Raw genomic sequence first — 15,926 nt, forward strand, 5'->3', positions numbered from 1 at the left:
CTCTGTCACGCGGACATGTTCTCCCTCCTTATCTTGGGTCCAGTGACTGACTCGCAGCTGGGTGTGTGTATGCATTGTGCAAAAGACTCCATAGACTGAAGTCCACATATCTTTTATTCAGCTCTTGTGGAGCAAACTCAGATCGTCTCCGTTGGGCCTAGTATTCCCCACGCCCTGGTGTGGGGACGCTCGCCGATGACACAGCGTGGCTGTTGCTACTGTAGCGTGGCACTTGTAGAAGGATGAGGACACAAGCGGATAGTCATTCATTTGTAAATCTTTCTAAATTGAAACTCACCAGAAACCTGAGTCATTATTTGTGTGTTCATTATACTCTAATTATTTGCTGGTAATAAACATTAATTTGCAGAAGATTAGCTCTTTCCTGCCTTGTGTTATATTTCTTTATGAACACATACTATGCTTAGTACTAGGGTGTCAGTTCCTGCAGAGCCAGGTGTCCTTTTCTTTGCGTGTACCAGTACACTTACGGTTTTCATGTCATGCTGTTGTATTTAATGAGATTCACTATTGAATAGCTAACTGCAGTTTTACCCTGTTACGTGGAATAACATTAAGCACCGCACCCTCTGCCCCGTTTCAGTGGTATGCAATCTGTATTAGTGATGTCGGCGACTACGAAGGCATCAAGGTTAAAATTGCAAACGCCTACGTCATCAAGGAACATTTTCAGGTACTGATAAATCATTAACTTGTGTGAATATAAAATCTACTTTTCTAAATAGATTTCTGATTAAGTTGTCCAGTGTTATATAAAAAAACCACCTAGAATTTAATGCCTGATAGCAGTGGCAACTGACTGTTTCTCCCAAGTCTCGATATGAGCTGATTGCGGTGGGATTCTGCGTGGTGGAGCTGAGGGCCTTTAGATAGCTGCACTCCGTTGGACGCCCATGTCCGCAGTGCCACTTGTCATCTGAAGCACCGAGCCTTCACAGCATGCTCGCGGGTTAGCAAGAGCAAGTGTTCCAAGAGAAAAACGCTGTTGTGCAAACTTGTATCAAGGCGGCTACATTTTGTACTACCCTATTGGCCTAAACCAGAGATGGAGAGCCTTTTCTCTGCCAAGGGCTGTTTGGGCCTTTATAACAGCATTTGTGAGGCATATGAAATTATCAATTTAAAAATCAGTCTGCTGTACTTTTCCGAACATTTAATTAACTCACTCCTAATGTAATGTCTTGAATGGCTTTTCTTTGGTGGAGTGTGACGCTAACTGATAGGATGATTTTCCCCAGTGGACTGGACGCTCCCCACCCCTGGCTTAAACCAATCAATTTCTGCTGTTTTCATCTCAAATTCTATTATTACAACTAAAGTCAGAAGGAAGTGTCTTTTCCCTGTGCTTGATGGACCGCTAAACTAATGGCGAGGGAGATTATCAAAGAAAGGGTGTACTTCAGAGCAATTCCTCTCAGCCTATTCCATAAGAAAATTAGACGAATGCCCAAGATACTGTTTTGTTATATGTAACAAATTTGTTTCTCTGTCATGTATCTAGAATGGTACCAGCTTTATATCATTCTTGGAAGAATTGAGAAAATAGTCACTTAAGTAATTTTTTTGTAGGGCTTACTTTTCTAGCAGAACTTCTAGTTAAGAAAGGTTGCTTAGAGAGAACAGTTTATCTAAGTACGTTAAAATGTATTTTCTGTACATTCTACTTAAGGAGATGTGAAATTTAGGTTGCTGATTATTATTAAAGCTAGGTCCCTGCCAAGTCACACTCCGTTATCATATGCTATCTACTGCCTCTGTGATTACTACTTGTAACATTAGTCAGTGTTTTGTGCTGCCAAGTTGAGTCTCCAAGGAATGTTTTAGGGCAGAGTCGAACTCCATAGAATTTTCCAGGCTGCAATCTTTAGGAAAGCATGGCCTCATCTTTCTTTTACACAGAAGCGGATGCATTAGACCCACTGGCCTTCCTTTCCGTCCGTAGCCAAGCACTTAGCCATTCTGCCAGCTGATCTAGTGATGCGTCGAGGGACTGGTACTTTGAACACAGTAATGATGTGAAGAGTGACAGAGGATAAGTGCCAGGCACTGGGCTTAAAGTCATAATCTCGTGAAGCAAGTATATTCTCTATTCTACAAAAGAGGGAGCTTAAGTATAATGAGAAGATCGAATATGCCCAGGTCAACAAGGTGGAGCCATTGAAATGTGCTTTGAACCCTGGCAGTCATTCTTTTAGAGGCCATGATCTTGGCCACGGGAACTAGTTGAAGATGTGCACCTTGCATTACCAAACCCAAAATGAACTGGAGGGTTACTGGGAAATCAACACTAGGGAGTCTTAATTGATTTTTTTTTAAGTTTTAATTTTAATGCGCTTAACATTCACTGGTGGGATTTCCTTAGTGCTTTTCAAGAAATAAGGAGAGTCATTTCTTTAAAGTTGAATAGAATTCTGTAACTTTGCTTTATACTAATTCACATAGGACTTTTACATAGTAAATAAAAATTAGAGAGTTTCCATTGACATATTTTATACTATATATTCTGAGTTGACATTTCTATGAGTGACTAGACAATAGAGGAGAAAATTAAACAGAAATGTATACAGAAAGAAACATAAAAATTGTATGCCTTTTCCCCTCTTTTAGGGCAAAATGTTTTTCATTATTTGTATGCTATTTGATAAAAAAAAGGATTTGTTTAATTTTTATTTGGAGGAAACATTGAGAGCTATAAATTATAAATGTTTTCAAAGCTAGTTTCCTTTAGGTATTTCATGTGTTTTAAATCTTTGTTCTGAGCTTTGTAGAACAATAATCTTGTTACTAGTTATTAATAACGTACTAAAACTGATATAGTATGAGGTAGGGGAAAAGAAGTTGGTGTTAATTAATTATGGTAGCAGAATTGAAATGTAAAGCAATATATATATATATATATACACATATGTACATGTATGTTTTTAATCCTGGCTTCAGCAAACAAAATAATTTTTGGTGTTTAGAAAATATATATAATAGATTTTCTTATTTCTTATTAGAAAGCAATTGAACTGAACCCTAAAGATGCTACTTCAATTCACCTTATGGGTATTTGGTAAGAAAATTTCTTTTAATATTTCAATGATATTTTGTACTATGTATAATAAATATCTTATAGTGCATTAAAACATGTAAAATGTTAAAACACTATTTGACATAGTCTAGAGTGTTAACTCAGTTTTAACTAGCACCTATATCTTTGTTAGAAACAACTAAATTTGATTCTGATCATGTTAAACCCTGTTTTTCAAATCATTTAGAAACATGTATTCAAGTCTTCAAAAATACTGTAACTATTCTGTTAAAACTTTAAATTCCCTTTGTTGGGAAACACTATTCTTGTTCCCATATGTTAGTAAATAAAGTTATTAGAAAATCATAAAACTTTATTAAACAAAAATATGACGATCTAAAGTGTTGTTTCTCCATTTTCCATTTATACACTTCAAATGTGGTGTTTCTACCTCTAATCCTTTCCCAAAGAATCCTGTGCTCTTCTATTCACGACTGTCAGATGACAGGTTTGCCTCCTTGAATGGCTCAGGTGTGCTCCTGAAGTGTTCTTTGAGTTTGGGGATCAAAAAGAAGTCTGTAGGGGCAAGACCCGGTCTTCCCAGGGGCTCAGGTAAAGTTTCACACAGAAACCCTCTTAGGAGAATGGCCGTGCTTCCCGGAGGGAGGGAATGAGCACGTGTCATGCGGGAAGTAAAGCTCCTCAGCACACCTTCCCTGGCCTTTTTCTCGCCAATGAAGTTCTCACTTTTCAAAATAAGCCCCGTGCCCTTCAAGAAAATAGAAAGATCAAACCCTCTGAAATCCCAAAACAATCACCTTGAACTCTCTGCTTTGAATGCAACTGGCCTAGCAGATCTGTTGTTTTCCTGGGGGGGGGGGAGGGGGGATACCTGGGTCCTTGGCTTAAGCAGAAGCCTGGTTTGTGATCCAGGAGGGTTTTTGTAAAGGACAGAAGGAGTTTCAGGTTTCACACAGGCCCCCTCAGGGCACTTGACACCCACAAGTGGACACCTGCAGCCCCTCAGGCTGGGGGGGCAACCCTGCCTCCCTGAGCTGTGTAGGAGCTGCTGGGAGAGCAGTAAGAACTTCTGGCTCCACCCCACTCCCCTTCTCATTGAGAGGCGTGGTCAATGATACTCTCTGACCCCATTGGCTGAATCAAGCCCCCACCTGCCCTAGATGGGTCCCACCCAGGTTTGTTGGCTTCCTGTCTCAAAGATCTTATGCCCAACTAGACCATGTTGTGCTGGTCTGAGATGCATTTTGTGTTAAATGCTTGCTGATTTAAGACTCTTGAGACAGGTTGGCCACTGTTTTCTTTGGTGTAGATGACAGAGGGAAATATTTATTGTCATCTAAAGGATTAACAGTATAACCAGTCCTCTATTATACTCATTTTAAAAGAGAAATACCCCATAGTACAGCACTGGGACTAATGGTTACTGAAGGACAGTCATTCAGATGCCCGCGGTCAGACGAGTGGACGACTAGTGTACAGTCTAGACTGTGATTAGCGCCCCTTACTTTGCTGTACTTCTCTCAAGAGCAGATGAAGATTCTGGGGCATTAGTCCCGTGCCTCACCCTTTTACGAATGTGGACTTAGAAGAGTGTTGGTTGCTGGATTTATTTATGCATATACTGTGTAGTTGTTTTCCTTTTTCTTGACTTTGTTTTCATTTTCTGAAAAGGCTGTGGGGAAACGGGGGAATGATTCTGTTGTCCATCGTTGTAGGGAGTAGATGAGGGAGATGATCACTTAATCCAGCACCTGCACAAAGTGAGCACTCCAGTGGTGGATGGTATTCTCTATTTTCATTATAGCTATGCTCACTATTTATTTTTAATTAATCACAAAGTACACCTGCAACTGTGGATGAATACAAGTCAGCCTCTAGGTAACTCAGCATGGTTATTAGCCTGCTGGAGAGCATTTAAATACTAATTTCCAAAATACAGCAGGAGGAAACTCCTTTTATACTACCTGTTGAGATGCTTAGCTCTTTAAAAGAGAAAACAAAGATGCTGCAGTTTTAAGTTCATTATTTTGTTTCCTTACAGGTGTTTCACATTTGCTGAGATGCCTTGGTATCAAAGAAACATTGCTAAAATGCTGTTTGCAACTCCTCCTACTTCCACCTATGAGGAGGTAGTGTGATGTCCTTTTTAAATTTAGTAGCAATTTCATAACTTACCAGTCTACTGTGTCACACAGCTGATGTCTAATTCAGTGAGGGACTTGAGCAAGTTACTAGTTCTCTTAGTCAACTGTCTAATCACTTTACTTACTGTCCATGGCTGGTGAGTGTTTTTTTTTTTTCTTTCTTGCGTTACGTGAGTGGCTAACAATTCTGGTATATTGCCAGCTACCAGACCATGGCTAAATTTTATTTTTCCTTTTCTGTTTGGTCTATATTATATAAAAGTAAAAAAACCCACAGAAAATATAGTTACTCTTACCTCCCAGGATTAAGGTACAGTCCACACAGTAGTGAATCATTTATCTGAAAAAGAAAAGGATGTGATCTGTGTTGGTAAAGGAACATTAATCCTATTTCTGTAGAAAGTGAGTATGAAAGGCTCATATTGTTTCATATTTTAAAGTAAATTTAGGGTTTTATTAGTTTTTACTAGCAGTCAATGTAAAGATTTAAGAAAAGAAAGGTCAAAGTAGCTGGGTTCTACATATTTCCCTGAATGATGCTAATTTTGTATTAAGTTCCAAACAGCAACAAAGTTCCTTTCAGAAATGGACTATACCTTCTTATAATTCTATTAACTGCTAGAAGCCCTGCCTGGTGTAGAGGTCATGAATTGGGCTGTTAACTGCAAGGTCAGCTGTTAGAAACCACCAGCCGTTGGTGGGAGAAAGATGTAGCCTTCTATTCAGATAAGGGGTTAGTTTCAGAAACCCACAGGGGCAGTTTTTAATCTTGTCCTATAGGGTCGCCATGAGTCAGAATAGACTTAATGGCAGTGAGTTTGGTTTTATATTAACTATTACTGTTGAAAAATGGACTATTAGGTGATTTAGTTTACTTTCATGTAACAATGCATTTACTCATTTGTGTTTTTAACAGGCCTTAAACTATTTTCACAAAGCAGAACAAGGTAATAATATGTTGGTATCACGTACTTACTTGTATAGGTAAAACTGTGAATGCAGAATTGTATGAATACATATTTTTAAATGAAAAAAATTACCCTTTTTTTCCTTTTTTGTTTTTTAAAAATATTTTATTAGGGGCTCATACAACTCTTATCACAAGCCATACATAAATCAACTGTATAAAGCACATCTGTACATTCTTTGCCCTCATCATTTTCAAAGCATTTGCTCTCCACTTAAGCCCTCTGCATCAAGTCCTCTTCCCCCCCCCCTTAAAAATTACCCTTTTTACAGTAGATGCTTTAAGACAGGTAAAAAATTTTGTTTTTCAATTAAAAATTTTTTTCATCCAGTGAACAGCACCTGAACAAGAAATAGGTTGCTACTGGACTTAGAGCTGTAATTCTGGAGTGACCCTTTAGTTGATATAATTCAGCGTTCCTTGTGGGATCGTTGGCTGCTAACCCCAAATCAGCAGTTCAAGCCCACGAGCCGCTCAGTTCAGAGAACGATGGGACAGTCTTCTTCCATGAAGGCGGCCTTGGAAAGCCGATGTGGCAGTTCTGTTCTGTGCTGTCCGGTTGCTGTGAGTCTGATCCCACCTGACGGCGCTGATGTGCACGAGATGAAGTTTAGACAGGTAAAATGCTTAACTCAAGACCGCACAGTTAATCATCCTCCACCTGCTGCTGAGCCGATCCAGTGCTGTTCAAATGTCTTTGGAAAACCTGGTCGTCCTGATTCTGTTCACTAATCAGCAAGCACGCTCCCAGTGCATGCTACGTTCCAGACACTGTTCTCGGCACTTAGAACACACCAAGGAACGGAGAGATGAGAAGAAAACCACTCTACTCTCAGTGCTTACATTTTGTCTGGAGTCTCCGTTTTTCAAATATAAAATGGAAATAATACCTATTTCATAACACTATGAAAAGTAGAACTATGTATAATATAGTGCCTATCACACAACAGGTACTTGGTAAATGCTAATTATTATTTTTAAAATATTTGTCTGAGGCATGAATAGTTTATCAAAGGCCAACAATAGCCTAAGTCAGTTATTAGCATAAAATTTATTATTAGAACTCAGGCCAGAAAAAATGAAACCAGTACAAATAAAAGCAACATTTCCTCTGAGGTAAGTTTGTTTTTCTTTCTTATATACAGTGGATCCCAACTTCTACAGCAAAAACTTGCTGCTGTTAGGGAAGACATATTTGAAATTACAGAACAAAAAACTTGCTGCTTTCTGGCTGATGAAAGCCAAAGACTATCCAGCACACACAGAAGAAGATAAACAGGTAAAGTAAGGCCAACAGGTGTCCACTAAGGCACTGGTAAATAAAAGTAATTTAAAAACTTTCCAAACATAATTATCTAGATACAGGAGGTTGTGGGGTGAAAATAGCATTTGTTTCAAATGTGAATTTATTGACAGCACGCCACTTTCCGTATCGAATTGCTTAGCCGGTATCACCAGAGATTACTTGCTGAATCCCGTTTGACACAATTGACAAATCAAGTTAGATTTATAAAACGTCAAAGGCCAAGTTTGTGCACTCAAGTGGAAGAATTCTCTGAAAGAGTCTTATTTGGTTACTGTCACATTTTTTTCTTGCTATGCCCTATCCTAGAAATTTTTAGAAACCATATTCCACGTTATGAAAATTTTCACAAGGTAATTTCCATGCTACTCTGCTTATAACACCTATTTTTGTATTTTAGATACAGACCGAAGCTGCTCAGTTGCTTACAAGTTTCAGTGACAAGAATTGAGAACTTTTTCAAAGATAGCACATGACTACCTAACATTGCCTTTTCCTCAAATTATAAATACATTTACCATAGACTACATATGCTTTCTCTCTTTTTTAATGCGACGATGTAATAGATTAAATACACAGTGTTAGGTTTCCTCATAAATTACAAGATAAAAGAAACAGATGCCGTAAGAGTGATGGAGTTATCTCCCTGATTCAGCGGCTGGTTATTTTGCATCTGTGCGACACCAGCAATAGAAAGTGGTAAGTCAATCCCTAGGGAAGCTTTACCACATTAGGATGGGAGATGAAGAAAAGAAAGCTCCCTGGGAGAGGGGAGTTGGGTTGATGCAAAGTTGAGATCTTGCAGAGAGATTACTGTGAAAGTTACAGTGTCGGTATAAAGTGATTGATGAGATATTTTGGAGGGAACCTGCACAAGGAAACTGAGTCATGAGGGGCCTAAAAATGGAGTTGTATCCTTTTCAAAACGTGGAGTATTTTCACAGTGGCTTACATGGAATACCACACGTGGCATCTTAAATAGAAATCTAAATGAAGGTGAAGCAGTGGGACTTGAGACTTGGGTGCCTCTACTGTAAATGGTAAGTTTTGTAAGCAGAAGTAACACCTATTCTTCAGTTATCAACTATCTTAGCCCACATTTTGCATTTAGCACACAGTCTGTTCACCTGTTCTGTAGGTTAACGATGTACTTCTGGTAATAATGAATGCCAAATGGGAGGACGGAGTAACACTGGTTGTGATGGTTAAGGGTATAACTAGACTGATTCTTGATGGCTTAGAGTTATGTAATGATGTAATTTAGCAACTACAGAAAAAGGCAATCTGCCTGCTCTGTCATGACAGCATCTTCCATGTTACGGTCTGCTGCTGTCATCTCTATTTTCAAATAGCAGCCTGGCCTTTGGCCCCTAACCATTGTCAGTGTGTGAAAAGTACATGTGCAACAAGCACCATTCAGATCAGGGTGTACACACAGGGGTTTCCCCCAAAAGGATTTGGAAATTGTTTTGTTACAGCCCCGAACTATGGGTGTGTATTGTTGCTTCTTTCTGTTTTATCCTGCAACTTTCTAAGCAAAAAGGAAAACCATGTAGTGAACTCTTTATACCCATCAGTCACATTCAACAATTGTTAACCTTTTGTTATAATTTATGTATTTTGTCATGTATATTTGTATAAATATTTCTAAAAGTTGGACATTAAAGCATGGGAAAATGCCATCACCAAATAGTTCAGCATGCAGCTGTGCAGAATAAGGATGACCTCCTAGAGGACGCTGTGCTTGCAAGTAAGGATGCTCGTCATTTGCCAGCATCGCCTAACACCCAGCCAAACCCACGGTTTCTCAAACGTCTCAGAACATAGGAGAGGGTACAAAAAAAATTTTTTTTCAAAGCTATGTGTTTAAAATATTTTTACCAAACAACATTTAGTACATTTGTCAAATCTGCGATTCCATTCTTGGAAACATTTTTCAAACTTATCTGTTTGGATGGCTGACAGCATCTCCCGTTTTTTTTTTTGTTTGCCTTTTCTATGTCATCAAATTGATCTCCAACTGATCCATTTTATTCCCTCATGATGATCAGTTTTGGACGTGTTTATTTGCCATGTAGATCATCACTGTGAATTTGACTGTCACAGTTTGAGAAGAGTTTTATATATTTAGTCCAACATTTCAGACTCCACTGATTTACATGTTGGATCTTTACCTTTTATATCTTATCAGTGTGATTTTTCTTTGTTTCATTTTCATGGCTCTTCAGTTCTTCCTTATCTCTTACTATATATTTTTTCTTGTGTGGATGCTTCCTTAATATGCCTGCCTGGTTTTCATCTCTCAGAAGTCTTTGCCTTTGTTCTACCCTTTTTTTCTGTCTTCAATCTGCCCCAACTGATTTTTGTCATTTGCCATGTTGTCTGTAGGTTGTTTACCTGAGTTTCTGGTTTGGATTTTTTATCTGTAATAGTTTATGGAGTTAATTCTTATTAGCATGCTATTTTACTATTTTCATTGGAAATTTTCTAATTTTTAACTTTCTTAGAATGACTAATGTTCTTTTCAGAGGATTTGATTGTATGTGTGTATACACACATGCATGTATGCAGGGGGTGGGGGTTGGTCACCAATAATAGCAAGTAATGGGAGGAGATGAAGAAATGGGAAGAGGTGAAGGGGCACCAACTAAGTCCGTACAGAGTACACCAGCCTTGTGTAATCCATGGAGAGTAAATAGTAAAACCCAAGATCAGAAGAAAGAACTGGACTAAAACTTCTACTGAGCACTCAGTTTACAGAAGGCTGTGGATGACCAAGCTGGATCCATTTGTAGAGTCACCATGGAGATTATGCCGCCTTTGAATTCTCTTCAGGAGAAAATTCTGCTTTCTACTCCTGTAAACAGCTCCAGAAACTCACAGGGGGCAGTTCTACCCTGTCCTAAAGGGTTGCTATGACTTGACATCAACTCAATGGCAGATTTTTTTTTTTTGGTTTTGAATTGTCTTGTACAAATTGGCCAGTCACATGAACAGCATTTTCCTCATAGTGCATTAAAAAGTGGATTATCACAGATATTGATGTTAAAATGTAACATCTTTAAATTTAACATTTGTTAATTTAAATGTTAAAGTTACCATTTGTTTTCCTGTATCACCTATTTTTAACTTGTTCTCAAACCAAACTCACTGCCATTGGGTTAATTCTGACTCATAGCAACCCGATGGTACAAGGTGGAACTGCCCCCAGGGGTTTCCAAGACTCTTCACAGGAGCTTAAGACTCTTGCCTTTGTCCCTCAGTGTTTTTTATATTGATTTATCTTGGGTTGAGGGTTTTCTGTTTTATGTTTATTTTTAATGATTTTTCTTTATATGAAGTTCAGAACAGATAAATCTATAGACAGTAACTAGATGAATGGTTTCTTATGACTGGAGTTTTGTTTTTTTTGGGGGAGCTAACTGTGTACAAAAATGAACATATAAAACTGATCGTCGTGACTGTACTACTCAATATACGTAAGCCTTTAAATTGCATAGTACATGACTTATATGCCAATAAAACGGAAAAACTAAGAGAAAATGAGAGTACCCTCTAAAAATGGCCTTACAAAAAGAGGTACCTTTCAATAATAAAACCTTTTATTTAGGGAAGAATCTGGTTTCTGATACCTTGTGGACTCAAAATCTTAAATAAATTGAAAGGCGATTGTAAAAATTATAGTTCAATGTATTGTTTCCCGCAGTGGTGAAACGATATAGCCACAGTATAGTATCAGAGCTGGAAATGGACAATGGTCTAGTCCACCGAGCTTGTTCAGAGGTCACCATTTTTGACCTGCACCTGAGTGTGTAGTTCTGTGCAGTCTCACTGTGTGAATGTTGGGGAGAACAGAACTGTCGCACCATAACAAAATCTTTCATGCTACCCTCGAACTCTGATCCCTAGCTGCTGGGAACCAATAGTCCTTTATCTAACTCTACAATGGTGTTCTTCTGAGAATGCGGTCAATGGAATCCAAGAGGAATATTTGGGAGCTGCCTTTTTTCTTTTAGCATAATTCCTTTGGGGTCCAACTTTATGCTATCAATCGTTTGCCCCTTTTTAATGCTGACTAGAAGCCCGTTGGCATAGATAAGCCCGTGTTTTTAGCCCTTTGGGCTATACTTGCTTTGTTAGAGCTGCCACGGACACCATGCACAGGGTTCTAGTAGACGCTTTCCTCTCTGGAATAGATGCCCGGGAAATTCAATGGCTGGCTCTTTTGTGGAGCTTTGTTGACCTTTTCCTTTACTCACCAGTGGATATTTCTGATGTTGTATCTCCCCCAGATCCCGAGTCTGTACTTTCCAGGTTGCTTCATCTGAATTTCTAGGAGCCTGGTTCACTAGATCTCAGATGGGCATTTCCTCAGTCTGGTCGAGGCCTGCTGCAGGGAGTTAGGACCCAGTCACATTCTCCTTCCTGTGCAGTGCCCACTTCACTCTGCTCTCCTGTGAGCCACAAGTTGGAGATGTGTATTTCCTCACATACATGTAGACAGGAATGTGTAGTACTGTCCTCTCAGCGTGTTGAGAGCATGGCTGCTGGCTAAGACCTCCCCTTGTGGATATGTGTTCTGCTGAGACGAGGACTTGAGGTGGCCCTTACTCTGAGTAACGGAGCAGCTCTGTAACCTCTTGAAGGTAAAATTCTCTCAAACAGGCTTCTAGTCATGAGTTGTAGACTAATTGTAAACTTAAATAAAAATTCATCCTCTCTGCAAAGAAAGCAACATTAAAACAAAAATTAACAATGGACTTGTGAAGAGCAGGATTATTCATGTAAAGGATTTATTATCACTAGACACTAAAATGCTACTAGTAAAAACACTATTATCTGATTTGAGTACTTAGTTGAGATTGGTCAGATAATTTTTGGACTTGAGATTTCAGTTTTAGATCTGGTTACATCCCTGTGGGGGTATTGTATGCTTTCACATGGTGCTCACAGTATTCTCTTGGATTGTACCCAGGTGTTACTGAGGACGTAGGGGAGGGCTATGTTTGGCCTAGGGTACAGGGGCTTTAATGACTGTCCTGTTCTTTTACCACCTTCTGTGGGCAGCGACCTATGTCTGTGACTGAAGAGGAAACACTAGGTGCAAAGAAACCTAATAAAGGCAGACTTTGGATTCAGCCTGGGTTTATCTCCCAAGGGGCAGAACCACATCCCCAGGTGATTTCAAGTTTGACTGTTCAATGGAGTGGGGAGAAGTTACGGAACCTTTATTCTCTCATCTGCATATTTCAGCAAGATTTGTTTTGCTTCTGCAGTATCCTCCGGAGGACAATTTCAGGTTCAGTTAAAACCCTCAGACCCAGCAAGACTACAATGGCCACACTTGGCAGCAGTTTACTCAGGAAGTCGGAGGAAAAGAATCAAAGGCGGCCGGCAGTCTGCAGCAGCCCATCCACCCCGCTGTCTAAGGACAACCGTCTTCTCAGGTGACAGTGCAGGGTCTTCGTAAAGGCATGTAGCTGTAGTTGACGCGCCCAGGAGCCCAAAGCTCACTGCCCGCCAAGCACTGCATCTATTCAAGTGTACCCAACCTGAGTATCTGCTGAGACACCTAATTTTACCACCAAAACTGCATTAAAATGTGCTGAAAAACTCGACTTACACACCAAGTATATGGTGTCTCAGAATTTCCCAGTGCAGGCACAGCTACCAGTCAAGGGTCTTTTTGAATAAGCATACATACCAGTGCACCGTTTTCATGGCCAGAAGAGCTGCTGGTGGCTTACCTGAAGTCAGACGTTCAAGTCTTTGACCCTCAACTGTCTAGGATGGAGAGAGTCCTAAAGAAGCAAACCACCGATAGTTTCCTTCCCTGGAAGATGGGCATAACCAATCTTAGTGAGAAACGGCTCTTATCCCCTGGGCTCGCCACGGAAATGAAATAGCAATGTGAACCCATTTTGAGCCTCCCTCTCTCGTCTGTTTCCTCAAGAACCTCGTGTCTGGGCACAGCGACTGTGCACTTAGAATGGCTTTATGGTTCGCCCAGTGCAGAGCAGGGACACACACAAGTGAAGTGGCCCAACCTTCCTCCAGTTCCTCAGACTGCCAGTGAGGAGGTAAGCTGGCTCTGCCTGCCGGGCAGCATGCTTAAACCTGGGCCTGAGGACTGGCACTGATGGTTCTCCAAGGCAGCCTTCTCCAGAATGCTGGTTCCGTCTCTCTGTACCATTATCAGGATGTTTGCTACCTTGTATGTGGGGTCACAAGTGGGGACTCATACCGAGCCCTCTAACGGTTCCTTCTACGAGCTTCAAATACAACTGCTACATGATGCCCGTCTTCACTGAAAGCCTGTCAAAGGAAAATTCATAGAGTAGTTTGTATTCTCTTTGTGTCTGATACTCAGTACAATTTAATGCCATTTTGTTTAAAGGGTTATTTGTAACCTCATACAGTTTTTTTTGACAATGACCAAAAGAGTAGTTAGAATTTTGGAAAGGAGTCAACCATGTGGACCACTGCTTTTATTTTATCTTTACTGTAAATTTTGAATAAAACTGCAGAACACAATAAGTTAATGTGTAGAAAAATAAAATTTTTTCAAAGACGTGCCGAGGGAAATGAAATCTGAAACTTTTCTGTATTTTCTGTGTGCATGTAACAGTGACATGTGACTCTAGGAAGTCAGTTCCATGGTTATAAAAAATTAAGTTAAATTTAATGAAATTTACAGTGCACATTGAAAAAATGATACAAATGGAAATGTAAATTTTCTATAAACAAGGAAGCCCCATTTGCTAAAAGTAGCATTAATGTCATTTACATAAAATTTTGTTATACATCTTTGTAGTTTAGCAAATGCCCTTAATAATGAAAAACAATGAATAGGTGTTAATTGTTTATTTAGAACAAAAATAATTTGGTCTATGTAAAAAGTAGGGAGGACCAAAAGATTTTCATATATGCTTATTTAATTCAAGTACATAGAATTTTCATGAATTTCAGAAGAATGGAAACACTTGAACACTAATAGAAAATTGATCGTCTCATGTGAGCATTTAACTGCATGTGTAACCCTTTATTCCATCTGATTTTGTAAAACTCAAACTCTGAACACAAACATAAGCAGTGAAGTTCACATTTCCTTTTGTAGGTTCCTAAGTATCAAATTGCATCAATTTCTTATGTGTTAAATTTGAAGAACACAGATTTAAAAACAGTACTTGCCTGATTCTTTTTAATTCCACAAGTACCTAGCATCCCAAAGTAACAATGTAAACAAGCCTCGATGCTGTTCCATGAGTGATTTCCAGTCCCTACAAATGAGCTCAGTGGCATCAGCGCCCTGAGAGAGGACGTTTGTGAAAGCTGTGTTTCATTCATGACTTTGTTTGCTGTAGCAAAGAGGGAAAAACTTCAACTACGGTGTTTATTTGAAAAGAAATCGACGGGTTCAAGCACCTGTCTTCAGAAAAGCCAGCAGCATTTCTCAATGTGCTCAAAGTAAGAGTTGGCCTAAGCCCTTAATACCTTCCTGAACAGCCATGCAGCTACACACCCTTAAGAGATGTTGCATAGGGGAGAACATGGAGCAATTGGCATTTCCTCTGGATAAGAGACACGAGTTAAAGCGAATCCAGATCTTTTGAATGGATGGCTGTCATTAATACACTCGTGGCTCTATAAAACTAGAGCCGCTATCATATGCTTATATAGATATATACTTATTTTTCTCTTTTTTAATAAAGTCTTGCTTGCTTCAAAATTTAAGGATGAACTTTTCTTTTCCTGGTCAGTTACGTCAAGGAGACAATAAATAAAGTAGAAAAGGGTGAGCTGTTTTGCATATTTCTGTGGAAGAACGGAAACCATCCTTTGAGAGGTTCAGAAGCGTCACTGTACAGAATGAACAGCTTATATACACTCTGTGCAATTTTTCTTGGCTCGAGTATTTCAAAGCAAGAGCTCCTCCAGGACAAGCCACGTTCACTCCTGTCCAAATCCCTCTGTCTCTTCTATTGCAAAAAGAAGCTTTTCCTTTAGTTGTTCATAACTCTTATACGGCGGTAGATCCAGGCGATTAAAACTGAACAAAAACAAAAACAACATCAGATGCATTTCTCAAGAAAACAAACTGAAGACAGCCCATTTGAAAAATGGAGTAGATGGAGGAAATTAGGCTATGTAAAAATTTGCTGGAAGTATTCTAACCATTTGCTACCATATTATTAATATTGACATAACCTAGTTTCTGATAGCAATATATGCACATTTCCAATATATGCATAAAGTAGATGATAACATGTTGATAAAGACTAGGATTTTCAGGAATTTTTTCTTTTTGTACTATATTGTGTACACTGTGCCATGAATCCTTTTCACTCCTCTGGAGTTAAAGTGTGTCTCATTTATTCAGTTATTGACAGAATACCTGTTATGTACCAGTTTATATAGTGATGAGAAAACGAAATCCTTATCCTCATGAAACTCACA

General features: G+C 39.2%; 2 protein-coding genes across 6 annotated transcripts in view; one reads left to right on the forward strand and one right to left on the reverse strand.

Moving 5' to 3' along the window:
- RMDN1 (regulator of microtubule dynamics 1) overlaps positions 1–14,308 on the forward strand; it is a 38,456-nt gene extending 24,148 nt beyond the window's left edge. The window contains exons 5-11 of one of the 2 annotated variants that reach the window (XR_012784496.1): positions 605–694; positions 3,021–3,076; positions 5,097–5,184; positions 6,116–6,146; positions 7,312–7,445; positions 7,870–12,647; positions 12,746–14,307. Coding sequence is in view for 1 of the 2 variants with exons in the window: in XM_075549520.1 (XP_075405635.1) it covers positions 605–694; positions 3,021–3,076; positions 5,097–5,184; positions 6,116–6,146; positions 7,312–7,445; positions 7,870–7,920 (450 nt within the window). In the remaining variant the exon portion in view is untranslated. Of the gene's footprint in view, positions 1–604; positions 695–3,020; positions 3,077–5,096; positions 5,185–6,115; positions 6,147–7,311; positions 7,446–7,869 lie in introns of both variants that reach the window. The other variant, XM_075549520.1, reaches the window with a different exon arrangement.
- WWP1 (WW domain containing E3 ubiquitin protein ligase 1) overlaps positions 13,977–15,926 on the reverse strand; it is an 88,736-nt gene continuing 86,786 nt past the window's right edge. For 2 of the 4 annotated variants that reach the window (XM_075549516.1, XM_075549515.1), the window contains exon 25: positions 13,982–15,519. In XM_075549516.1, coding sequence (XP_075405631.1) covers positions 15,420–15,519 — 100 coding nt within the window. In that variant the 3' untranslated portion in view covers positions 13,982–15,419. Of the gene's footprint in view, positions 15,520–15,926 lie in introns of all 4 variants that reach the window. The other 2 variants (XM_075549517.1, XM_075549519.1) reach the window with 2 other exon arrangements.

This window comes from Tenrec ecaudatus, chromosome 5, assembly GCF_050624435.1.
Source record: "Tenrec ecaudatus isolate mTenEca1 chromosome 5, mTenEca1.hap1, whole genome shotgun sequence".
Lineage (NCBI taxonomy): Eukaryota > Metazoa > Chordata > Mammalia > Afrosoricida > Tenrecidae > Tenrec > Tenrec ecaudatus.